Source organism: Netta rufina, assembly GCF_964035555.1.
Source record: "Netta rufina genome assembly, chromosome: 23".
Lineage (NCBI taxonomy): Eukaryota > Metazoa > Chordata > Aves > Anseriformes > Anatidae > Netta > Netta rufina.
The window spans coordinates 1,919,724-1,944,524 of NC_140147.1; the positions used below are offsets into that span (position 1 = coordinate 1,919,724).

The following is a 24,801-nucleotide window of genomic DNA, read 5'->3' on the forward strand; positions in this document are numbered from 1 at the left end:
CCCCAAAGGGGGCGAGAGGAAATGATTTGTTCAATTAATTATAAATGTTTTAATTTAAATGGCTAATGTAGAAGATAGTCAGATATAAAACAGCAAACTAGTGAAGTGTTTTATGGGTCCTTAAAGACCACTAAATGCTTGTTCTGATTCTGCTAAGATCACTCAAATGACTTTTCTTCCTGCGCTCAGGGTAGGGTGCAGGGGGAGGCAGAGGGGGAGGCGCGAAGGGGAGAGATTTCCTCTTGTATTTTACATACCTCCAGGCAAGTTGTGATCAATGTTCACCGATTCATTTCTTTGAAGCTGGAATTTGCCTTTGAAAAACAGAAATGTGTCCTGTACAGTGAAGAGGTGAAAAAAAGAGAACAAAGCACGAGCAATCGTGCTGGGTCAAGGTCGGTGCCTTGCAGCAGGAGTAGCCCCGCACCTGCTGCATCCCTGGTGTCCTCCCTGATGCCTCCCATAGCCCCAGCTGCAAAAAACAGTGCTGCCTTTAATTGCAAAGTGCAGATAATTCACATGTCTTTGCCTGCTGCTCCTCCACTGGTGTAAACCAGCGAGGCCCTACGTGTCTCACCAGGAGTGTGCCAGTTTGTACAGGAAGCCTCCCCAACCTGCCCTCTGTCTTGTCAGAAGCTATCGGCTGCAGAAACGTGGAATTATGAGGCTTATTGTGGGAAGAAATACTGCCTGAAAGAAGGAATCCCCAAAGGGGAGTTTTCTGAGGGCATGGGAGGGAGAAGGAGCGTGTCTGTGTGCACGTGTGTCTGTGTAGGAGCAGGACAGGCACAGGGAACCTCGCGGTGCTGCCACTGATTCTCCTTCGTGGTTCCTATTTTGGTGCTGGAAAGGAGCAGACATGGACTGGGAGGAAGCAAACTGGCTGCTCACCAAGCACATCGTCTCCATTTGTTTCTCCTTCCTCCTCTCCTTCTTCAAACTGCCCTGCCCTGAAAAGCATTTTCCTGGAGTTCGCAGCGTGTTGACCCCTGAAGCTTCGGAGCTATTACCAACTAAACGGCTTCGCTTTCCATGCCTCAGCAAAATCCCCTGCATCCAGCACAACCCATCTCCTCCCAGGCCGCACGAAAACAATTACAGCAGCAAAAGCTTTATACAGCTGTAATTAGGTGTCCTTGCCATGCAGCAGCAGGCTGTGCCCTGGGAAGGTCTGGGCTTTGGCTGCTGCTCTTTGGCGAGGAGCGGCTCCGGGTGGGTGCTCATCCGAGTGGGCATCGAGCCCTCCCTGCACCTCGTGCAGTACTGCCCTTGGCATTAAGGATAGAAGATGGGGCATCTAGAAGAAGGCTGGGGTGGGAAAAGAGACCTGTCCTTGAGCAGAGACCGCGGCATCGGGGGGGAGCTGGGGCTGAAAGGTGGGAGAGACGAGAGGTGGCAGGAAAGCGAAGGGAAATGGAGCAGTTACGTTTTATTGAGTGAAATGCAAAAAGTGGGAACGAGCACTGAGAAGCAAATGGGATTTGAGAAATTATTACTTTGGAGATTATTAAAATGGAAATGTTTGTGGCAGAGCGCGGAAATTGGTCTCTAAAAGCGATGCTCCCTTGAACCCGAGTGTCCTTGCGGGTAAGGGACTGATCCCCCCGTGCTTCGGCTGTGTGTGTAGATTTATTCACACTTAGGTCAGTGTTTGGGGTCTTCCCATTAAAAGCACCCTGAAATCCTGTTGGGGTGACATATTTTTCTCTTGCTGAGCATCACGATGAGCAGGGGGAGCTGCCCGGTGCCAAGGGTGCCGGTGGGACCGATTCGCCTGCAGAGTGCAGATGTGGGGCTGCTCAGAGCACGGGGGAGCTGCGACCCGTCTTGTTAGAAAGCAGAACGCCTCTCACAAATGGATTTCCAATTTCCCGTCCACCTGCTTAGCTGAGACAGATTTCTTGCTTTATAATTACTTTTTGGGTACTTACAGGATCCGGTATCCAGGCAACTTGATGCCTCCTAAATCCTCTTGCAAATCTGTTTGTTGGTTTGTTTGCGGGTTTGTTTTTTTTTCTGTTGATTTTAAGGTGATGGAAAAACATCAGCCATATTCTTAAAGCTTTTTTTCCCTGCTGCTTTCCTTCCCCAAGCCTCCTGGCTGGGCACCATGTCACGTCAATGTCTCGGGGCTGGGGTTCATGGTGTGGCAGCCCCATCAGGGCAGGGAGCTGAGCTCTTGCCTGGGCGCACTCAGCCCCGTTTCCAGTAAGGCTCCAGCCAAACCCAGCTCCTGTTAGCACTGCATCTTGGTGGCCAAGCAGCATCCTAAGGCAATGACCAGTGGGAATTCAGCTCTTGGGGGCTCGGCAGCTCTGGGTGTGCAGAAACCTGGGTGAAAGCCACCTGGGAGCCTGTGGCTCGCTGCCGGCACGCTACCAGAAAGCCCAGGCAAAGCCCGTGATTAAACCTGTCCCTGCTCAATAAACCATTTGGGCACATGCCCAAGACTGCTTCATTTCAGGTTTTGGGTTGTGTTTTTTTTCGGTGCCCTTCTGGACCAGGGCCCGTTTTTAGGTGCTTTCATTAAAAGGGACGGGTTTAATCAGGCAGGCAGGCTCCTCAGCACAGCTCCTCTTACCTTCCCGTGGGAGCTGGACACTGCTGGCCATGCATGGGCTGTCCCATGGGGCAGAGAGCTGTGGCCCCAGGAGATGTCGGGCATCACCCCGTAGCTTTGCTCAGCGCTTTTAGGGAGAAGCGGGAGGCATCAGCAGCACCTTCATGGAGAGGGGTCACCCCGGCACCGCTCTCAGCAGATGCAGGGCTGCACAGAGACCGAGCATCTGACCTTCCCCTCCTCCTGTTTATTTAAATGTTCATGGACAAATGAAGGAGGAAGAGGGGAGGGGAGGAACAGCAGCATTTGCTGTTGTTTACAGGCCCCAGCAGCCTCTTCATTACCATGCAGAGAGCAGGGGCGAGTCAACGCACCTCACTAAAGGTTACGCATCGAGACGCATTCGAAGGCTCCGACCTCTGTTGTGCAAAGTGTAATTTAATTAACTTTTGCCTGACTGTTCAAACGCTGGAATAATTTGGAAATCTGCATGTGGGTCGCCTCCCAGGTGCTTGCTGGATGCCCGTCCTGCCTGGCTCGGAGCCTCGGGGGAATTTTCTTTGTCCCTGTCCCCTCCGGCAGGCCAGGTGTCCTGCGGCACAACGCACCCAGGCTCCGAGCTCTCGCTCGTGGCCATGGTGGCAACAATTAGGCCATCAATCAATAAACTAATTCTCCCATTTACAGTCATTAGGGACTGTGGATCTAAGCATCTGCTTTTGCTAATGAGTTTAAAAGTTGGCTAAATATGGCAGGCCTGCTCTCGTGGAGAGGGAACAACAGGAGCTCGATGCGGAATTGGACTCTGGTGAACATGACATCAATTTTAATTAGCGAGCTTCCACGGTTTCCTAACTAAGCCAACGTACAGAGGGAAAGGGGCTGCGGGGCAGAGGGAAAGTGCCCCACAGGTACCCCTGCTGCTGCGTGCCCACCTCTGTCTTAAGGCAAAGAAAAAGCAGAAGCGAGGAGCCGTGCACCTAAATCTTTTCACTTATGACTTATGCTCCTAACTTTGACAAGTCCTTATATAACCGAAATTAAGCTTCAGCTGTATTAAATCTTCAGTGAGTTAGGCCTGCAGTTATCCTATTCCCTTGAAGATTTAATGAGTGTCCCCGTGCGCCTGAGCCGCCAGCGCCCCGGGCCCGCTCCTCTCAGCGCCTCCCGGCCTGGGGTCACCCCGTGATCCTTCAGGCTGGCTCTTCTTAGGTGGGAGCAAAAAGCAGAGGTGAAATTAAACTTCTCATAGCTCGTCAGTTTTGTGCCTGTTTTATATGATTTACCAGCTGCTGAGATGCCCCCAGGCCGCCCAGCTGGAGTTCCGGCAGCGCACGCAGCACAACGCGTCCCGTTTCCACCGACGAGCGTTTTCTGCTGAGAAAGGTGCTGGGCACCCGGGGGTCCTGGTGCTGGCTGCAGCCACACAGGCGTGCTCAGAGCTGAGTCCTGTTATCTGCCCAAAACAATGCTCTTCTTCCTCTGGGCAGGCTAACAGCATCCATCATGAAAGCAAAGCTAGTTTGGAAAGGTAATTATGCAAAGGCAAGTGTATTTTTAAGACAATGAGGAGCATTTGGAGCAGCAGTGCTGGCAGCTCACCCGCTCACAGCAATGTGTCTCCCCACAATTTGAGGGTGTGAGCTGCTCCGTGCCCTGCCTGCGTGTGCCATCCCCGCGCCGTGCCCTGTGCCCAGCCGTGCCATGAAGCATCCAGCCCAGGAATGTTCTCCGGGGTCTTGCCAGGCAGGGGATGAAAGACTGCTCCGTGCAGAGCTGAGCCCCTGGTCCTCTCAAAGCAGCGCCGTTATTTTCCTGATAGATCTATTTCTGCAGCACATCAGACATCACGTTTTCAGGAATCTCATGTTTCTCGGCGCGGGTTAAAACAGCAGATAAAAGGAGCCATTTGAAAAGTCCTTTCTCCTTTTCTTGTGCGCTCTTCGGTGAGTCAGATTGAGGCATTACCAGCTGTCAGAGGTGTTTTAAGGCCTGGCCTTCTCTGGATAAAAGCAAAGTCCAGGCAGAGGCTTTGGCTTTCAGTGAAGATTTCTGTTCCTGAGCTGTTCCCCCAGCGTGTTCCCATGTCTGTGCCCCGCGTTGTGCCAGCCGATGGGGATGAGGAGAAGGAACGGGCAGCCCAGTGCTGAGTGTGCTTTTGTTTTAGCTCCTCCAAGGATGTTTTGGCGAGTTGAAAAGGGCAAAAATCAGCCTTGTTTCATAAGGTGATTTTTTTTTTCAGTACCTGTAGTAATTTGCTGAACCTGAAAGGTCTTGGCACGGCTGAGGATAATTGCTGCACGTAGGGCACGGCTCCTGGCGCTGCTCCGTGACAGATGTGTGCAGCTGGTGGGGAGAGCAGGATGCAGGAATTCACATTAATTGCCTGGAAAGGTCAGAGCTGGTTGGGGGCTGGGGTATCCAGGCTGGGACCCCCAGAAAACAGCCTTGAAAGGGTGAACAAGCACGGCACGTGGAGAAGGCTGGGTGCTGGGTAGAGCTGCCGCAAGCCTCCTTAGCCAGCACTCTTGATGCTCTTTTTAATACATATATTAAAAGGGTGATAATAAGCAAATCCGTCAGTTATGCAAATGAGTGGCAATTGCATCTTGAAGAGCATCCCACAGTTTAATTACATCATAATTGCAATGTAACACTTTAATTACCATATGCATTACAAAATCATGAGCACTGTTTTTAATCTCTTCGCTAATATTTCAAATCAAACAGATTGCACGGGGCCCGCGCCGCAATCCTGCAAACAGCGGCACCGGCACCGGCCCCGCGCAGCAGCAGCAGCCTCACGGTGCCCTGGTGGTGGCCAGGAGGCTGCTGCCAGCAGGGCAGAGCTCTTGGCAGGTGGCTGGGTGAGCGCAGAGCCGAGCTGCAGCCCCCTTGGGACCCCTTTGGGTCTGCGGGAGGCAGCGCCGGGGCTGCGCACACCGGTGCTGTCCTCTAGTCTGGGAGCCCAGCACGGCACCTGCTGCACTGGAGGAGCGAGGACGCATCCATGCCAGGCTCTGTGGTGGTAGGCAAGACAGCAAATACGTGGTCGCTCGTTAGAAAGCCAGAATATTTTAAAAATGCTGCAGGATATTCGCTGGAGCCACTTGGCTGGGCGCGCCCTGGAGCCACACGGGTCCCCCCCATGCCCAGGGATGGCCGAGTGAGGTGGCTGCTCTGGGAAAGAGCTGGGGGGTTGAAAATGGCCTTTTTGGAAGAGGCGGTTTGATGAAACGCTGCCCTTGATCTTTGCTTCCCCTCGCAGCTCAGGAAAATGAATTTCGCATTCTCCTTCTCACCCCCGAGAGGGAAACAATAATGCTTTCTGGAACACAGCTTTAGCTGAAGACTTGTGGATTTGATTTAAACCAGTTTATTTCATAAATATTCCAAGTTTGCATGCTTCCCTTTTTCCTCCCATCCAGCTCCTTTCTTTCCCCCATAAAGGGACATCCAGTAAGTGACTTAAGAAAAATAACAGGCGGGCTTAACCAACGGACTGAAATTCATTCCTGGAGACTCCAGAGAGGACTGCTGGTACGCAGCGATGTGTGCGATCGAGTGATGGATGGATGGAGAAGAGCAGACAGGGGAGGTAAAACCACCGCTGTCGTTGTGGCCATGCCTTGGCTCCTTCAGCCCCAGCTTTCACCAGGCTGGGCGGTTTGGGGCTCCCCGTGCGTGGCCAAATTCCTGCTCCTTGGTACCAGCAGCCCCATGCTGCCTGCAGGCAGCTGCTGTGGTGTTTGCAAAAGGACAGCACCGACCCCTCGTCCCCTTCTTCTGCAGAGGGGCTGCGATCCGGGCAGGATTTGCAGCACTGACTCTGCTCCCTTCCCTGGCACACGGATCGGGGCTAAAGCCACCGCCGAGCCCTTCGCATCGCCGCCGCTTTTGCTGCGGATCTCTGGTGCGCTTTGCCGTGAGCTGGCAGTGATTTAAAATCATCCTGGGCTAATCCATATAAACTCTTTTAATCGCGGATTTAATCTCTTAAGCACGCAGTAATTAAATTACGTGCCAGCCAGAGCCACACCAACGTAACGCGTGAGGTTTGTGGCCCCGGGGGCAGTGGGGAGAGCTTCGGGAAGGAGCCCTGTGACATCTGGGTGGCCATTCCTGAGGCCTTAACCATCATTTCCTTGGTAGTGTTTCCCTGTTTGCTTTTCCCACTGCTTTGAGCTGCAGGGAGGGGTTGAGCTCCCAGACAGCTGAGGAGGGCTGGGCACCCAGCTCCAGCAGCATCGCCCCGGGCAGGAGCAGGGGCTGGCCAAGCTCCAGCAGGTTCCTTCCTCATGGTGGAGGCACAGCTCTCACTTTCCTTGTTCACAGACTCTGAAGGAAGAGGAAACGCAAGGGAGGAGAAGAAAAAGCCCCAGCACCAGCTAAGGGCTGGGGCAGGACCTGGAGCACAGCCCCGTGTCCTGCGTTACTCTCAGCAAACTGGAGCCAGAGAGCTGCCGAGCTCCCGGACAACTTGTGATCATCTGCGCCTCTCCTTTGCTCCGCTGCAGCCGTCCTCTTTCACCCAGCTGGACAGAGCCGTGCGTTTTAATGGGCTGGCATTAACGGAGGGAAGCGCTGTGACACGAGCAGCACATTAAGAGATTAAACTTTGTGGTGGGAAGGGGGAAGCGGAGATGAACTGCTGGGTGGAGAGATGACTGGCTTCGGGATTGTGACAATTACCGTACTTAATATTTTTTAACATTAAGAGCCAAATAGGGGCGTATATTTAATTCATTAAAACAGTGTGAAGTAGCTCCCTCCATCCCAACGCAGTTAATCGGTGCTCTATAGAGAAGTATCAGGGAATAAGTGTCTCCTAATGAAAGGGTCCCTGTAAGGTCAGCCTGCCGCTTGTTAGCTAATCGGAGACTTATTTGTTTTGCAAATTGCTCTCCCATTTTGAACCGCTGTGCAGTAATTTCCATGGCGGGGAAGCAGGAGAGAGTTCACGGGGCTGTTCTTGAAGCCCTCAATCTGTCACTGGGAGGAGGATAAAAATAGCCAGGAAAAGAAAAGGAGCAGGCTGCTGGGGCCGTGCCAGGCGTCCAGCCCTGCGCTGCGCAGCCGGGGACGTCGGGAGGCGGCGGTGGCACCGTCCTGCACGTGCCCAGGTCCCCTGCTCCTGCCATCCCACGATGAAAACCACATTTTTTCTGCACTGAAAACCACATTAACTGCAGTTTTACAGATGGAAGAAACCAAAATGCTGAGAGCAGCAGGCTCTGATGGAGGCCACTATGTGGGGAGGCCACCGCACGCCTGGGGACAGCTCAGACTGCAGTGGGTCGGAGTCATGCCACGATGTCCTGCATCATCTGTCCTATCCGTGTGTGTAAGGATGCAGTTATTTCACCCATGTGCACATGGAGATGAGCCAGATGTCACGGTGTCCCTTCATTTCACCATCCCGAGCCTTCCCCTGGTGAATGCAGCACCGAGCTTCCTCCCTGCTCCTTGGACATGGGCATTGCTTTGGGGAAAGAGGGAAGAAACCCCATTTTTTCAAGCAAAAATACAGAGTGATGCATAAATTGGGCTTTCATCCTTTCCTCAGCAGTCCACCAGCTCCAGTTCAGCAGTCCCCCCCTCTCCAGGCTGTGTGCGGCAGATGCCCAGCAACCTTTATTTCCCAATGTCATAGGTAAAAAATAGCCTTTGCTTTAATTTCCCCCTAATGTAATGTAGAGTAAGGGAACCTTCCAATGAGGCAGATTTTTATTTTTTTTTCTCTCAAATGTCATGGAAATGGAAGAATTTCAACAACTGTATTTGTGCGCAGGAGAGGTGGAAGCAGGTTAAGTGTCCAAGGCTGCACTGATCACAGCAAGATGGTGCGAGCCACCCTGCTCTCCACGGGCCCGTTTCCCCTTCAGCATCTCCCCTGGAGGCTGAAGCATCCCCAGCATGCCACGAGCTGGGTGTCCACAGGCTCTAAAACCCTAAAGGGAAAGAGGCGAGTGAGAGGATGGAGCACACAGTCCCTGGTGCCAGGGAGAGACCGGCGCTGGCTCCCCAAACACAGCGCATCCATCAGCAGGAGAGCAGAGCCTCGCTCAGGGGTCAGCACCGAGAAGATACCAGGGAATGAAGCCAGCAATGAACTTTTACTGGGTTTGTGTTTCTCTGCAGGAACCTTTGGGACTGCTTCTGGGATGGGTCCTGCACCCACCGACGCGGTGGGGATTGGCTGCGCCCACCCAGTTCTTCCTCCTGTCCGAAATTAGCGGTGGTCACATTGAGTTTGTGCGGTGCTGGGATCTGGTTAATTCCTGCAGGTTTGTAAGGACTGGAGACAGCCAAGCCTGAGACGGAGCCTTCTGGTCGCAGACGGGAGGAGTGAGCACCACCAGGTGAGGTTGGTTGCTTCCAGGTTTTCGTGGGTCCCAGCTCTGCTCGCTTGGCTTTGTCGGTACCGAAGGACAGCAGGCGGCAGCCCCGGGGGACATCATGGCACCGTAACCCACGGGGTCTCACTTCTCTCACAAGGACTAGAGCCTGGGGCAGAGTTGCCTGAGGACTAAAGGGACTCAGTCTCTCTCAGGAGAACAAATTGGGGGAGATTTTTAAACCCCAATGACCAAAATTTCCTCCCAGAACCCCTCTTCCTCGAGCACAACCTCCGGTGCCAACACAGACACATCTCCACTGCCCGCGGCCATCTGAGGGGATTTGTGATTCCCACACCAAGCGTGAACCAAGGCTGATCTTCCTCGGCGTGTGAGACCTGCCACGACTCCACACCTGCCCGTACAATTCCAGGCTCCCCGAACCTGAAATCCACCACGGCGGGGTCGTGCCCCGCAGCTGCACCACCATGCCCGCGCGACGCCGGGGCTGCCGGCATCAAGGGCAGGCGGAGGAAAGGCTTCGCCTTGATCCGGAGGGATAAGAATAGCGAGCGGCAGGCGGCGGCCGGTGGGGTGCAGATGAAAGGCGGCCGGCTCGCATTCTTCCCACGGCCGGGGCGAGCTGCCCCCGCTTTCTTCCAGCCGTAATTGCCTGCCAATGAGTGTCGCACTCCACCAAAGCCCAGGGCACGGCGAGGCCAAGGCTCCGGGCTCTCCGTCAATGAGCGGGGAGGCGGGGAGGACGCTTTGATCCCGCTCTTCTTCCTCCGAGGCACCGAGGAGTTGCGAGGCTGCGAGGAACGCGGCGCTTGGTACTCCGGCTTTTTGGGGACCGGCTGCTGCTCTGCCGTTTTGGGAGGGCTCTGGGCAGTGTGGTGCTGGGTGGTGGTGCTTAGCCAGCCGCTCTCGCAGGAGGCACTGCCCCAAATCACAAAGCCAACGTCCCCGAGCACGTTGCAGCCCCCAGCCGCGTGGCTCTTTGTGATGGCAGTCACCGATAACGCTGCGAGGGCTGAGCTACTCCGTGTGCAGGCGGTAATTAGATCAGTAATTAGGGATGGCTCGGAGCTGCTGGCTCCGTGTCTGCTTTGAACCCTTCTCCAGGCTGCTGGGCACCAGGAGGCAGGGCAGCAGGGCTGGCGGAGCAGACGGTGCTGGACGTCCTGGCTCTGGTGGTGCGAGTCCTCCAGGAGCTAGGCACAGCACAGCCATAACTGCTCACATCTGCAGACCATCCTGGTGGCATTTCTCAAATTAAACTCAGCTTTAAGAGCATCCTTGGAAGGGCTGAGTGGCTTCTGGTGGCTTCTGCTCACAGACATCCTGGATTATTGGGGCCCTGCGAGGCGTTGTGGTGCCCTAGCACCGAGATTTCCAAAACCAGCAGCTGTGGCAGGGTGCCGTGGCCTCTGACTTCCCTGTGTTGCTTTTTTTCAGGTGCTTTTCTGCCTTTGCTTTCATTAATTTGCCACACACACAGCATAAGGAGGCTCGAAGCTTCATCTCCAGCTGCGGCAATCCAATACTTGCCCAGCAGAACCCACCTGGAGAGCGTGCTCCGACGGCCAGCAAATTGTGGAGAAATTCACTGCATCCTTCAGAGCAAGAAATTATCCTGGAGTGGAAGTTATGGCTCTGGCAGCCTTACAGATACAGAAAAAAAATCCGAAATATAAAGGGTGGTTAAGGCAGGAGATTTAACGGGTGCACTAAAAAACTGTGAGCAGGAAACACCTCAATCTGGGAGAACTTCAGCTGTGCCTTTTCCCTTTACGTGAAGGTGACCTGGCAGCGGTGTCCGAAGGAGATGAAAGGCAAAACCTACAGCCACGGGGTTTGGAAGAGCCAACAAGTGCCAGAAAAGGCAAGGGAGCAAGGAGAAGGGGCCTGAAATGTCGGGAAGAGAGTGGGAGCAGGCAGGGGAGGAGGCAGACACTCAAGACCCCTCCAAAGGGCATTTACCGGAGTGAAAATGCGTAAATGTTCCCCAGAAATGCCAGGCTGGGGAATGAGCTCTGCAGGTTTTCTCCTGTTTTTAGGAAATGCCAATATGGGATGGGAATTTGGGGAGGGTCTCAGAGGCAAAAGGTCAGCTTGGACAAATTTCTCAGCCCGAACTAAAATCGGAAAGGGGCAAACCAGTTTGCTCGCCGATTTGCCAGGCAAAGCCGCTCCAGCTTCAGATGGCGGCTAATTAAAGTGCTGACATTTTCAGACACAACGATGCAAAGTCTCTTGCTGCAAGCCAAGTCTGGGCCCTTTTCAGAGTTCAGTTCATCAATTTGCTGCCCAGAGGGCCCGGGAGCGGCACGAGCAAGCCAAGCAGGCTGAGAGGGATTTTTGGTCTGGTTTTCCTAGGGTGCGAGCAAGCTTTTAGCCTTTGGAAGAATGCTGCAACGCTCCCCAGCACCTCTCACCTGTGCGAGCAGAGCAAGGTGAAGCCTGGCCGTGCTGCTTTGAAGCAGCCTCATTTCCAGAAGGCTGGGGGGGCTTTTGGGGGGATCTGAAGGCAGCGGGGGGCTGCGAGCGGTGCCGTGCCATCTGCCTGCTGACACCGCGGAGGGGAGACGCGGGCTGCGAGCACGGGGCTGGCTGGAAGAGAGCGAGCTGCAATCAAGAGACATATTGTGGCTGTTTGACTTCCTGCGCGATGCATAATTTAGGAGACAAAATGCAAAAGTCAGCTCGGCTCAGCGGGGATTCGGGAGTTGATTTGGGGGAGTGTAGGAGAGGAGACGCCGTCCCTGTGATCGCTCGGTGCGGGAGGAGGCTGACAGGTGATGGGGAGCAGTTGGAAGAGGGAAGATCCTGGCTCATCCTGGTGCTTTTAGGCAGGCTCCAGCTCCGGCTGGCGATGTCGGCTCACGGGGCACTGCTGCCAGTTGGCTTTTTGGTGCTGGGACGTTCAGCATTTCCCCAGGCTGTTCCCAGGAGGGGCCCCTCCTGCGGTGGCCTCGGGGATGCTGCAGAGAGATGAATAAATGGTGATGTACTCAATAAACAGCCAGGCGAGGGGGAGGGGAAGGCACGGGGCGCACCTGGAGCTTGGTGGGCTGCTGTGGAGGGGGGATTGATCGGGGCAGGGTGGTCAACAGCTGGAATGAAAGAGCAGGATGGCTGCAAGCACTGCCCCGTGGCAAAATGCTGGCACAGGGATGGGAGCACTGGGATGCCCTGGTGGGGGCATTTCAAGGCAAATCATCCCATGAGCAGCCTGCCCCGGCTGCAGGAGAAAAGCTTTCCGCTCCACGTGATGGAGCTGCAGCTTCAGTGGTCAGCAGGGCAGGGACGGGCCAGCAGCAGCTTTGGGCTTTGAGCTTGCTTTAAAGCCCCGCTCCTCCTCGCCGTGGTTCAGGCAGGGCACCTGGGTTTATGTGAACCGAGCAGAGCCCGAGAGCAGCAGCTTCCAGAAAGCCTCCTCCAAACCCAGCACCAGCCCTTCACCTTCCTGCAGCACAAATTTGGGAGGTGAAAGGAGGTTCCCAGGGCGAGCCAGACCTGACTTGGTGCTGCGGTGCTCCTGGAGCAGAGATGTCGGGGGCAAAATTCCCCCAGGACAGGCAGCTGCAGCGCTCCTGCTGCGGCCAGGGGCAGCTGAGCTGCAGGGAGCCGTGAGCGGCCGTGCAAGGTCCAGCCTGCAGCTCCTCAGAAAATAAATAACCCCACGCCAAGCTCTGCGTGAGCTCGGCTCAGAGGCCACGCGCCGTGAGCTCCCGCAGCGCTGCTTGGCCGCCGCGCTCCTCCCCGGGGCTGCAGCGCAAGGTTGGAGCGAGGGCTGAAGGTGAGCTCGCGTCCTCGCCCAGGCACAGACATTTTCTGCTCCGTCATCCTGAGTTTTCTGCTCTGCTTTGCCAGATTATTCCAGGGGAAGCCGGGGAAGGTGCGGGCGCCGCACGGCGCGTTCTTCCAATGCCATCTAGTGTCTGGCCGCAGCCCCGGCCAGCTGCGTGGTGGCACCAACCCTTATTTATGGCAGAAGGAGCTTTGAGGGCCAACGGGCTGCTCCGGGTGGTTATTAAAAGCAGTACCTGCAGCCTGGATAACTAACTGGTGGGTGCACAGGTTGGGTTTGATTATTTTTTTTTTCCTATCGCTTCCGTTTTGCAATAAAAGCTCACCCCAGCAGGATGGATGGCGAGGATCCGACGGCGTGCCTGGGGTGATTAAAGCCTCACAGCCTTCCACCGTTTGTGTTGTAGCCCCAACATCACCTGGGGCTTAATCACTCAGGAAAGTGCTGTCATGCCTTATCGTCACCATATTGGGAGCACGACCTCCTTCCCATTTAGCTGCCATTTCCAAATAATACGACTTGCCAGGGGACAGGCATGACTCAGGAGGCTGGTAATAGGATATAAAGACTTTGACCTGTGGGTTGGCCATTCGGACGCTGCCAAGGTCAGCAGCAAGGGCAAAGATGTTGTTCACACGACGATTATTTTGCCAAACGGCCCAATACACAAATAACCCGGCCCCTTTGCGACAACCAGCAGGGTCTGAAGGCTGGGTTATTCGTGTTTTGAAAGCATCCCTGGATGCCCACCCCTCTCTACCTGAGTTTTAGGATCCAATAACTGCCCGTGGCCCTGAGCTTCGCTTGCCATCACTGCAGGGACCTGTCTGGACAGACTGGGAGCTCGTAGATCTGCCCTGGCAGGGGCGATGTGCCCCGGCAGCATCCCCCTCTGTGCCCCTGATGTGCTTCCAGCACACAGCAAGCTTCCACAGGACAGCATTCCTCAGCACCCTGCTGGCCTCGTGCCCTTCTCTCCATCAGCTGCAGTGATTTAGGGCAGCACTGACCTCACTTCCATCTTCAGCCACCAGTGACCATGCGAATTTATCTCTTTGGTAGCAAACCGCCTCACCCAGTCCGTTTGATTCCGTGATTAATTAAGCTCTCACTAGAGATGAGGTTGCTCCCTCCAAACACGCTTATAAATATTAGCAGGCGAAGGGGGCCTGGCCGTGTGAGATGGCTGCAACCAGGCCGTGCCGTGGAGAGGTTGCCAGGGCACAACTGCTGCAGAAATGGGGCTGCTGCAAACCCTCTGCTTACCGAACCTCAGCGCCTTCGTGCTGCAGCTCATTAGCACACTGCCCTCACCCCACTGCTCCTCCAGCCAGGTCTTTAATTGCCGTCAGCCTCATTAGCAGTGCCACCTCCTCACCATTCCCTTTAATCGTGGGCTCCCTCCTTCCCCAGCCCCTGGAGCGCTGCGTGGAGCGCGTTGGGTGAGAACCTCCCAGGGCCCTCTGGGATCCATTAAAACGGGGCTGAAGCCCTATTGCCACTGCTTTGGGGTTCCCACTGGGGTTCCCAGGTGGCCCTGGGCTTTTTGCAAGGATCTTAAGGTGTACCCAGCAAGCCGAGGTCCTGACCACCCATGGGAGCCCCAGGGTAGGTGAAAGCCTCCTGCAGGGCAGCACTGGGGGCAGCAGCAGCAGGGCTGGGCTAGGCACAGAGCGCCTCGCCGCTCGCTTCGGCTGCACCAGCTCTGGATGCTCACCGGCTTTCCCAAGGGTTTAGGCAACATCCAGCCAGCTCCACGTGTTTGCCTTTCACTAATCTGTTTGCTTTTTTTTAATTGTCTGCAAACAAGGTGCCGCCTTCTTTGCATAACAAACGCATCGGGTGATGCCACCCCGTGCACCCAGTGACCCCGCTCGCAGGCTGGTGTGGGACCGTGCCCATTTCTGCTCTCAGGACCTGGGTTTCCTCAAGAAGTCCCCATTTTCCATCATTTCTCCCCACCTGCCTCTCCCCACCATGCTGACGGACGGCTGCCAGGGTCCAGAGAGCACCACGAGCTCAGAGCCCAGCGCCGCTTACACTCCATAATTTCACCCCCAGCCTGTTTTGCTGGATTTATCCAGCATCAATAATGGGATTCTGCCCTACTCAAAAGCATCTGCGTGCACCAGCGCTGAAAGCAGAAGCGATTCCCACTGAGTTGGTGTGTAAAAGCCTTTGCAATCATCTCGTGCTGCAGACCTGAAGGACGGTTTAAATACAAGGCTCTTTAATAAGATGAAAACAGCCTTTCCCCACCGGTACTCTGCCTGCTTTTTCATGCTGTGGGAATCCTCTGGTGAATGCCGGGCCAGCTGCTGGTGTGCTGAGGGGTTTCCCTGGTGTCCCACCGTGTCCTGCACCATCAGCACAGCACCGGAGAGGGGGCAGCAGCTCTGTGCCAGCCCCCAGCCCACCCAGGAGCAGCTGCTGGCTGCAGGTATTTGGGCTGTATCCCCCCAGACTTCCCTAGCTTGGCTTCTTAAAAAAATAAAAATAATAAAATAAAATAAAATAAAATAAAATAAAATAAAATAAAATAAAATAAAATAAAATAAAATAAAATAAAATAAAATAAAATAAAATATAAAATAAAATAAAATATCACAGGTGGTTTCAGATGGGTAAAAGTGAAGCAGGGGGCTCAGGACCCACCTTTTCTGGGTGCCCTGTGGAGTCCCTGGGGTTCGGGGACCTTGCCAAACAGGAGGTGCTTGCCCTTCACAGCACCATCGCCAAATGCTTTTCCTTCCTTGAATATCATTTCTAATCCAGGCAAAACAGCTCCCAAAACTGTGCTGGCAGCACCGGTGCTGCTTGCTTAGGGGGAAAGGAGCTCCGGCGGCCTCACCTATGGCAGAGGACAGCGCCGTGCCTCGGTGTGTGCAGCAGGAGGATGGGCAGAACCGCTCACCCACCGCCTCGCAGAGCTCCCTCCGCCGTGTGATTCATGTCAGGAGCTCGTTGGGTGGCTGCGGGATGAATGACGCTATATAAATGCAAAGCGTTGTTAATATTTCATGCGGTAGTGAAAGTGCACAACTGGGGCTCGTTCCTGCAAGACGAAGTGCTGCCGTCGGCGTGCCACCTCCCCGGCCCCGAGCTGCTTTCCTCCAGCAGAGGGTGCAGCCTGGGGCAGCTCCGTGCCCGTAAAAAACAAATCTGCAGCAAACTGGAGTGGGAGAGGCAGCTGTGGGATGCCACCATCCCTAATGGGCATCCTTCTGTCCTGTTTGGGGACGATGCAACAGTCCCATCCCTTCCCTGCTTCCACAGGACATCCACCTGACGTGGCTGCCCAAAAGAGAGGGTTTTAACCCAGAAAACAGCAAGCTGTGAGAGTCCCTTTGGATACCTGCAAGCCTGGGGCAGGGGGTCTCTGCTGGGTGCTGTGGGATGAGGGGGCTGCCCCGGGATCCCACTCCCAGGGGGGCTGGGAGCCCCCTTCCCATCACAGCCACTGCACCAGCGGGTTAAAAAAAAAAAAAAAAAAGTAAAATAAGAAAAAAAAGGGGCTTGTTTGATTTGAAACTGCAGAACTCTTCCCTGGAGCCATCGGCAAACAGTGGTAATTTACTTTACAGCTGTTTAGATTTGTTTCTCTCATTTTTTTTTGTAAAACCCAGCGGAATTGTAAATGAAACGTGTGTTTGCTCCTCAGATGACTCGGGCTCTACGTGAGCTCTCGCACCCCACACAGCAGCAGCCGCTCCCTGGACCCTCACCCACCCGATCCCTGCGCCTGCGGTGCCCCAGGGGGGGTCAGGCCTTAGAAATTGGCTCCTGTGGGAGGGGGTCCCCGTCCCGGGAGGGTCCTGGGCTCTGGGATGGGGGTGACAGGAAGGGGACTTGCACCGTCTTGCAGCACAGGTATGGGGAGCGTGGAGAAGGTGGTTAATTAATTCCCAGCGAAATAATCAGCTGCCACCTACTCATCAGAAGGCAGGGAGGGAAAAAACGCTCTTATTAAAGCGTTGGCACAGTGCAAAGTCTGAGTAAAAGGGGATTACGAAGGGTGGGGTTTGGCTCCCGGGGCTTTGGCCACGTCACCCCCCTGGGGGTCCAAGCAAGTGAAGATGGGGACGGGGAAGTGACACCCAGGCTGCCACCGGGTTGGGGGACCCTGGTGTCCCCAGGGCAGCCGGGGACAGGTGTCCCCAAGCCCCTGCCCTTCCCCGTGGTGGTGCAGGATTGGGTCCCACGCAGCGGGGCAGTGCTTGGCCTGACGGGACATGCAGGGATCTGCCTCGAAGGGCGAGGAGGAGATTCCCTTCCCCCGGGAATCTCCTCCTCACTCCCAGGAGCCCCAGGGTGACTCACGCGGCACCTCGGCACCGGGCGATGCGCTCCTGCCGCGGGCGAGCACCGAGCGAGCGGCGGCCTGGCCTCTGCTGGGACATCCCCAGGTAAGGGACAGCCCCAGGGGCTGGGGGATGCCCTCCCCTGCAGCAGCCCCCATCTCTGGCAGGCAGGGTGGGCTGGGGGGGGTCTCCCACCCTGGGTGCGCACGGCTGAGCTCGATGTGCCGCAGGGCGACCGGCGCTCCCTGGGCTGCTGCCGCGAGCTTGCACAGGAAAGGTGAAAGCTGGATTTTGTGTCCCCAGTCCTGAGTCCGAGCCTCCCTGGCTCTGTTCAACCCCGTGGATCAAGGCAGCGAGCTCCAGGTACGTGCATGGGATCGTGTTGGGGGGTCCCCACCTTATGGGCCAGCCCCACAAGCACGGGTATTGGGTGACATGGGCTGTGCAGAGCAGCAGGATCCGTGTGGCACTGCCAGCAAGGGCGAATCCTGTTATTTTATTGATAGAGAAGTTGTGTAAGGAGACTTGGTGCCAAACAGCCCCAGGAGACCTGCTTGGCCAGAGACCCACTCCATGTGCAGCGGGTTTATCAGGGTCGATGCAAGCCAGGGTCAAACTGTTTGGGGTCCTGGGGCTCCTATGGACTGAGATTATCTGAGCTGATGAAATTCGGTGAGAGTGCAGGGTTGGTGCTGGGCTGGTGCTGTGCTGCAGGGCGGGGGGAGCGGAGGAGCTGTCAGATTCCAGCGATGGGAGAGGACGACGTGGCGGTGCGGTGCTGCCGGGTGAGTCACGCCCTGGCCTGCTCCTGTTTGTTGTGCCGAGCCCGGCAACGTAAGAAAAAAGAAATAACAAATAGCTGGGCAGCCAGGCGAGAGATGGGGAGGATGGCATGGGACGGGAGGAGCTGAGCTGGGTATGGACCATGGAGAGATGTGGCTAAAGGACTTTTCATGGTCCCCAAGTCCCTACAGATGGGGACAGAGCCCTGCAGGGGGATTCCTCAGCCTTAGGTCAGTGCTGGGCATGTTTCGGTGTCTTGGGGCACATTTTGGTGCCTTGGTGCATGTTTTGGTGCCTTGGGGCATGCAGCTGCTCAAATGGGGACGTCCTGCTGCTTTTAGGGACAGCCACTGTCACCGTGTCCTCTCTCTTCCTAGATTAGCTAACAGGACCAGGGGACCATGAACTGGGGGGTATTCGAGGGGCTCCTCAGCGGGGTCAACAAGTACTCCACGGCCTTCGGCCGCATCTGGCTCTCCCTCGTCTTCATCTTCCGCCTGCTGGTCTACGTGGTGGCGGCCGAGCGCGTCTGGAGCGACGACCACAAGGACTTCGACTGCAACACGCGGCAGCCCGGCTGCACCAACGTCTGCTTCGACCACTTCTTCCCCGTCTCACACATCCGCCTCTGGGCCCTGCAGCTCATCCTGGTGACCTGTCCCTCCCTGCTGGTCATCATGCACGTGGCCTACCGCGAGGCCAAGCAGCAAAGGCGCCACGCCACCGCGGGGAGCGACTACCGCTGCCTCTACCCCAACCCCGGCAAGAAACGGGGTGGGCTGTGGTGGACCTACCTGCTCAGCCTCATCTTCAAGGCCGGCGTGGACATAATCTTCCTCTACATCTTCTACCGCTTGTACAGGAACTACACCCTGCCCTCCCTGGTGAAGTGCGAGCTGCGCCCGTGCCCCAACATCGTGGACTGCTTCATCTCTCGGCCCACCGAGAAGAACATCTTCACCATCTTCATGGTGGTCACCACCTGCATCTGCATCGCGCTCAGCCTGGTCGAGGCCACCTACCTGATCGGCAAGCGGTGCTGTGAGTGCCTCCAGGCCCGCAGCGGGGAGAGCTGCCAGCACAGCCGGGACTGCGCGCTGTCCTGCGCCGAGCCTGAGGACACAGAGGGGCAGGGTTTCCCCCCGGTGGACTGCAAGCCCCCCACGACCTCCATCCCCACAGCCTCCATCCCCAAAACCTCCATCCTCAAAACCCCCATCCCCACAGCCCCCATCCCCACGACCTCCATCTCCACAACCTCCATCTCCACAACCTCCATCCCCACAGACTCCATCCCCAAAACCTCCATCCCCACCGCCCCCATTCCCATGACCTCCATCCCCACAGCCCCCATCCCCACAGCCTCTGTCCCCACGACCTCCATCCCCACGACCTCCATCCCCACAGCCTCCGTCCCCACGACCTCCGTCCCCATGACCTCCATCCCCACAGCCCCCATTCCCACAGCCCCCACCCCCACAGCCTCCGTCCCCACTACCTCTATCTCCACAACCTCCATCCCCACGACCTCCATCTCCACAACTTCCATCCCCACAGCCCCCATCCCCACAACCTCCGTCCCCACAGCCTCCGTCCCCAAGCCCGAGCAGGAGCAGGTTCCTCCCTAGGGCTGCCCATAGCCACGTGCCTGCCCCAGCCTCTGCTCCTCCAGGAGGGACCCTTCAAAGTCCTGGTCGTGGGACTGCACCATGGAGCTGGGGTCAGCCTCTTCCCTCCAAGGGGCAAGGCGCTTTGCATTATTCTGATGAATTTAGGGTAAAAGGAGGTGCTGCAGGACGTGTGGGTGCTCTCTGAGAGCCAGCAGGTGCTACGAGGTGAGGGACGAGCAGCTCCATGGCAGCTGGGAGCCAGCACCGAGCGCTGAGCCTGAGCTTGTCCCAGCTGGGGCTGGCATAGCCAATCCTGAGTGTATCCCTGCAGTGAATAAAACTTTCTGTCTCTACATGACAGTCAAATTGGTGGTTTTCCTGCTTTTGGGGCACAAAACTGCATGGGAGATCTTGTGCTGAGAGGGGAGCAAGGACCGTGTCACCCCCTGAAACACACTGACCCCACTGCCAGCAAAGGGCTCGTCCTCGTGTCCAGGACCCAGATGCGGGCCACAGCACTGAGCAAGGTGGACAGCTTCTTTACCTCCCTCTAATCACAGTCCCTATAAAAAATTAATAAATTCTTGATGACCAAGTGGGACAAGAGCGTGTGCTTGGCAAGGCAGCGTGGGGCAAGGAGCTGGGTGGGGAGAGCCCGCTGTGGGCTGCTGGCTCTTTCTGCAAAGCCAGAGAAAAACACCCGAGCGAAACAGGCAAATAAAGGAGAGGAAAAACACCCCAGCCATTGATTAAACAATAACATTAAATGGCAGAATATGATCTCGTTTATTGCTGTAATATGTCGCGTTCTGCCGTGACTCAGGCTGCTCTGCAATTTCTAAGGCCATCAACAGTAACTGAACATTAGCTGGAATGAATAATTAACAATAATTTCATGGCGAATGCACTCATAAGTAACATTAACATCGAACAAGCAGCTCGATCTGTTACTGGTTTCGCTGTATTTAGAGGGTGCAATTATTATTTTTGCCATGTGCACAGAAAGCCCCGGTGCTCGCTGTGTTTGCTGCCGAGAAAAGGCACGGGGGGGATGCCAGCACCCGGCCCTTCAGAGCGGGTCTTTGCTCGGCAGCCCCCCCTTAGCAGCTCCTGCACTTTGCAGCACCTCTGAGCCCCTGACCCTGGTCTTGTCTGAGCCCCGAAACCGATCTCACCCGAGCCCCTGCCTCTGCAAAGCTGAGCCCCAGTGTGCCGGGGGGATGTGGAGGGACCCCCATGGCCAGGAGCCACAGAGGGCCACCAGCCTGGCCACACACAGGGTGGGGAAGCATGGGGGGGGCTCTGCCACCAGCCTGGGACCCCCTGAGCACCCAGCAGCTCCTTGCACCAACAGCGGTGAGTTTGGAGACCCTTGGGGTAATGAATGCAGTGAGTACAGGTGGGTTTCTTCCACCTCTTTTAAGGGAATTTGTTCTGATCTCTGGCTTCCCTCTGCCCTCTCTCCTTGCTGGATCATCCATCGGAAAATTTTCCTTCAGTGTCAGAGGACTGAAGCCGTTCTTTGTGTGAGAGCCCTCGCCTCTCATTTGAAGAGCTGGGGCTGGGCTGTTTGTTTTCACGCAGGGCTGACTGCTGCTGATCGAGGCTGTCGTCCAACGGCAAAACCCAGAGGTGTTCCCCAGCTGGAAGCGATAATCGCTGCAGGAATGGGACGCATCCAGCTCAGCCCAGCTCCAAACACCCCTGCCCCACTTCCAGACATCACAGACGAGACCTGACCGTCCGGGTGCCACTTGCTGGGCCGCGTTATCTCGCCCCGAGCAAGCGTTGCGGCAGCTCTGCAAAGCTCCGGGTGCCTTGCGCCATCCAGAATTAGGCTCAGCAGTGGCTGGCATCAGCCAGGCTACCAGCACAGGCACTGATCTTGTTATCTCAGGTGTGTTTCTACACCAAAGGGAGCCGAAATCACGCTGCAGGAGCTGGGGACTGTGGCACCTCGGTGGGGCACAGAGCGCGTGGCGATGGGCAGGACCCATGTTGGTGGCACGATAAATAAGCTGGGGGATGTTAGAATAAAAGCTGAGTGTTTTCTACCCTTTGCATCATCATCCGGGGGACTGGCTTTGCTTGGGAGGGATGCCCAGAAGTCCCATGATTTTTTTGGGGAGGGAAGATTTAAAACAAAAGCTTTGCTAACCCCAGCTGAACCAGAAACACAGAGGGGCTCACACGCCCCGCGGTGCCAGGCAGGGCAGCCCGTCCTTCCCATCAGGGTCGTGTTTCTTCACGGTCTGAAATCCTCCTGCTTGCTGGGAATTGAGGAGAAATAGTCTGATTTATGGCCAAATTGCTGGAGTGAGCGGCCGCCCCGCTCCCACGCTCCCGGTGACTCCCGCGCCCCCAGCACCCGTGGGGAAGGTCGGGGCCCCAGGGATGTGACCGGGGCATGGATCAAAAACCGGGCCAGGTCCCAGCCCTGGCAGGCAACCGAACGCTTCCATCTCGCAAATTCAAGACCCTTTCAAAGAGACCTTGAGGGTTTTTTCCGACGGCATTCGGAGGCTGCGTGCTCCGCCGCTCGATTATTTCCTTTATGGAGGACCCGAGGTCAGGCCACGGGAAGTCACTGGGGGTTTCAGCGTTCACGTGTGGCACCGACGGGGACACACAGGGAGGATGGGGCACTTGGGGACCCTCCCAGGGATGCCAATGGATCTGGGCAGACTCCAAGGGCCCCACTCCAGCTTGGGCATGATTCACAGGGAGATCTCGGACACAAGGAGGGGAAGGGAACCCTCCTGCAGGGACTAGAAGCAATGCTGCTGCTCAGACCATGGCAAAGCCTGGCCACGGATGGGAGACTTGCTCACAGCAGGGCCGCCCAAATACCCGGCTGAGCGCTGCAAAACACGATGTGTTTTCCTTCCCCACCCAAGTGCCGTGGGGGAAATCTTCTGTCTGTGTCAAAAGGCGCTGAACTTTCTCACTGTAGCACATCACCGGCCAGGCTGGGAGCCCCGGGGCATGCAGCCCCTCCTGAAATACCCAAATTGCAGCCGAGGGGCTGCTGGGGTCTATGGGGTCTGGGGGAGGGAGGCAGGGGTTGCCCCAGGAAGGCACCAGACCTGCTGGGTGGCTCTCAGCTCCTTGCTTCTTCCGTCTCTCAGGCCACAGCCCCCAAATTCCTGCCCCGGCTTGTGGCTCGCTACAAAATAGCTCAAATTCCTGATCCTGCCGATAGGTGCCCAGGGCTGGGTGGGTTCCTGGCTGCTCCAGGAAAAGTGGGGAAACGGGTGCCTGCGGCTGCCCCTCTGGGCTGTGCGCCCCCAGACTCCCACCTAGCACCCCAGTGCCATTTCCCCTCTGCCTTTGGAAGAAGAGGGAAAAAATAAAGGAAGGGCTCAGGGCTGCGGATTTGGCACAGGGACTGCAGGCAGGTGCCGTGGTGCTGCAGCTCTGCAGGCGCAGGAGTGAGCCAACAGGACGGGGAGAGGTGCCCTGGAACCCCACTGGGGTTTTTTAGGGGTTCCCTGGCCTCCTGCTCCCCACCATGTCCCCAGCCTCCCCTCCTCCTCCAGCTTTGTTTCACCTCCTGGTGCAAAAAAAATGCTGCAGGGCTCTGGCATCTCAGGGAGCAGCTCCTTATCTGCCATGAGTGCCCTGAGCAAACCTCTCAGAGCATCAAGCACCCGCGGGGCTCCATCGCCACAGGGTGCTCAGCCCGGGGCGTGCCAGAGCGATGCCAGCAGGAGCCTTGGGCCAGCCACAAGGCCAGGTAAAAAGCAGATGAGAGGAAACACATTCCTGCCCGGGCCACATTAGCAGAGATGTGAAATGGGGCTGCTCAGTGGGGAGAGGTGCAGTGGGGACGCTCGGTGGCACTTGGCTGCCTGGACATGGAGGTCTGGCCTCCTAGGAGCCCCCCGGTGCTGAGTTCCCCTTAGGGACATGTCCCAGGTCCCCGAAGGATGGGACGGGTCGTGGTCAGCAGGGCAGGGTCTCTCTGCAGCCGGTCGCTGCCCTCGGGTTTGTGCCAGCTTTTGGGAAAGGTCCCGGCTGGCAGCACGTGGAGCAGGGCGGTGGCCGTAGGATGCCGTAGGTGGGAGATACCGATGTTCTCGGTATTAGTAAGGCAAAAGCGTTTTAAAAATAGGTTAGAGTTGCATAATTTGTGATTCTTAGCAACCGCTGCTGTTACCCCACTCACAGCGGGTGTGGCTGGGGCCAGGATACGGTGAGAGCCTGGTGCTGGCTCCCAGCCCCCTGCTCAATGCGGGACTGCTGCGGGTTCGCTGTGCTCAGAGCCCCCAGGGAAGGGGCATCGCCTGGAAGGAGCCACGGGTGTCACCGGGGGAGGAATCCGGCCCTGTCACTCTCTCTGCAGGATTTGACCTGCCTTTGTTGTTCAACCTGAGCGTGTGTGTGCATGTGCGCAGACAATCAGCTCCGCGGAGCTGTTTGCCAGACTCACCCAGGTGCTAGGAGCAGAACAACTCACCCGTCTCCTCCCGACACACACGCTCAGCGCTGCGGAGGAGACCCGAGCACGCAGGGAGGCTGCAGAACACGCAACCAGGAAAGGGTTTCCCCGCTCCAAAAGGAAGTCCTGCTCTCTCTGGCCACGTACCCGCAGGGCAGGTACCTCTACCATAGCCGGGGAGGAGGTTTTGGGGGGACATGAACCTATCCATGCTAAGGGAGTGCGGATGGGAGGTGTGTTACAGCTGTGGCTGGGGATGCAGTGATGTGGTGGCTCAAGATGGGGACTCTGAGCCATGCCAAGACCCCACAAGCAGTTCTGGGGACCCTGCCCCACGGGGCTGTGCATGGTGCTGCACCCACAGCCGAGCGCATGCACCCAGGGGAGCGATGCAAGGGGGCACGGCACCCTACGGAGCAGCAAAGGCCACCCCATCCCTGCTTCTCCATCCTGCCGCCTACCCCGGGGACCGAAAGGTGCAGAGCCCCTCTCCGATGCATTCGCACCCCAGGCAGAAGCCAGGCACTTTCGGGCCCAACGCCCTGCACCCACGCGGGGCAGCACCCGGCGGTGACGCAGCGGGCAGGCACGCAGCGGCGCTGGGTGCTGCCGAGGGAGCCGGGCTCTGGGGGAGGCAAACCAGGACATCGGGCAGAGCCCAGCACACCTGGAGAGCAGCCCCTGCTCCTCCTGGCCTCCAGCCAGCGCCGGCCGAGCCGTGGGGCTTGCACAACACTCAGCACCACGCCCCGCGGGGCTCAGCTCCCTGCCCTCTCCCTCCTGCCCCTTGCTGCGGACCCATGGCTGGAGCTGGCACCGGGCTGAGCCGGGAAGGTGGGTGCTGGGTGGGTGGGTGCTGGGTGGGTGGGTGCCGGGCGGTGTCACCCATGGAGCCCCAGGAATTTGGGGAATTTGCAGGTGGCCATCTAGGGGGCTGGCGACAGGGCTCTGGTC

General features: G+C 56.8%; 1 protein-coding gene across 1 annotated transcript; it reads left to right on the top strand.

The window, feature by feature from the left end:
* Window positions 1-18,197: 18,197 nt before the first annotated feature.
* On the top strand, window positions 18,198-19,424 carry LOC311218097 (gap junction beta-5 protein-like; the record flags this gene model as incomplete). The annotated part of the gene is made up of 1 exon (XM_084300584.1): window positions 18,198-19,424. The coding sequence occupies one exon, from the start codon at window positions 18,198-18,200 to the stop codon at window positions 19,422-19,424; it is 1,227 nt and encodes a 408-aa protein (XP_084156710.1).
* Between the last annotated feature and the right edge of the window lie 5,377 nt (window positions 19,425-24,801).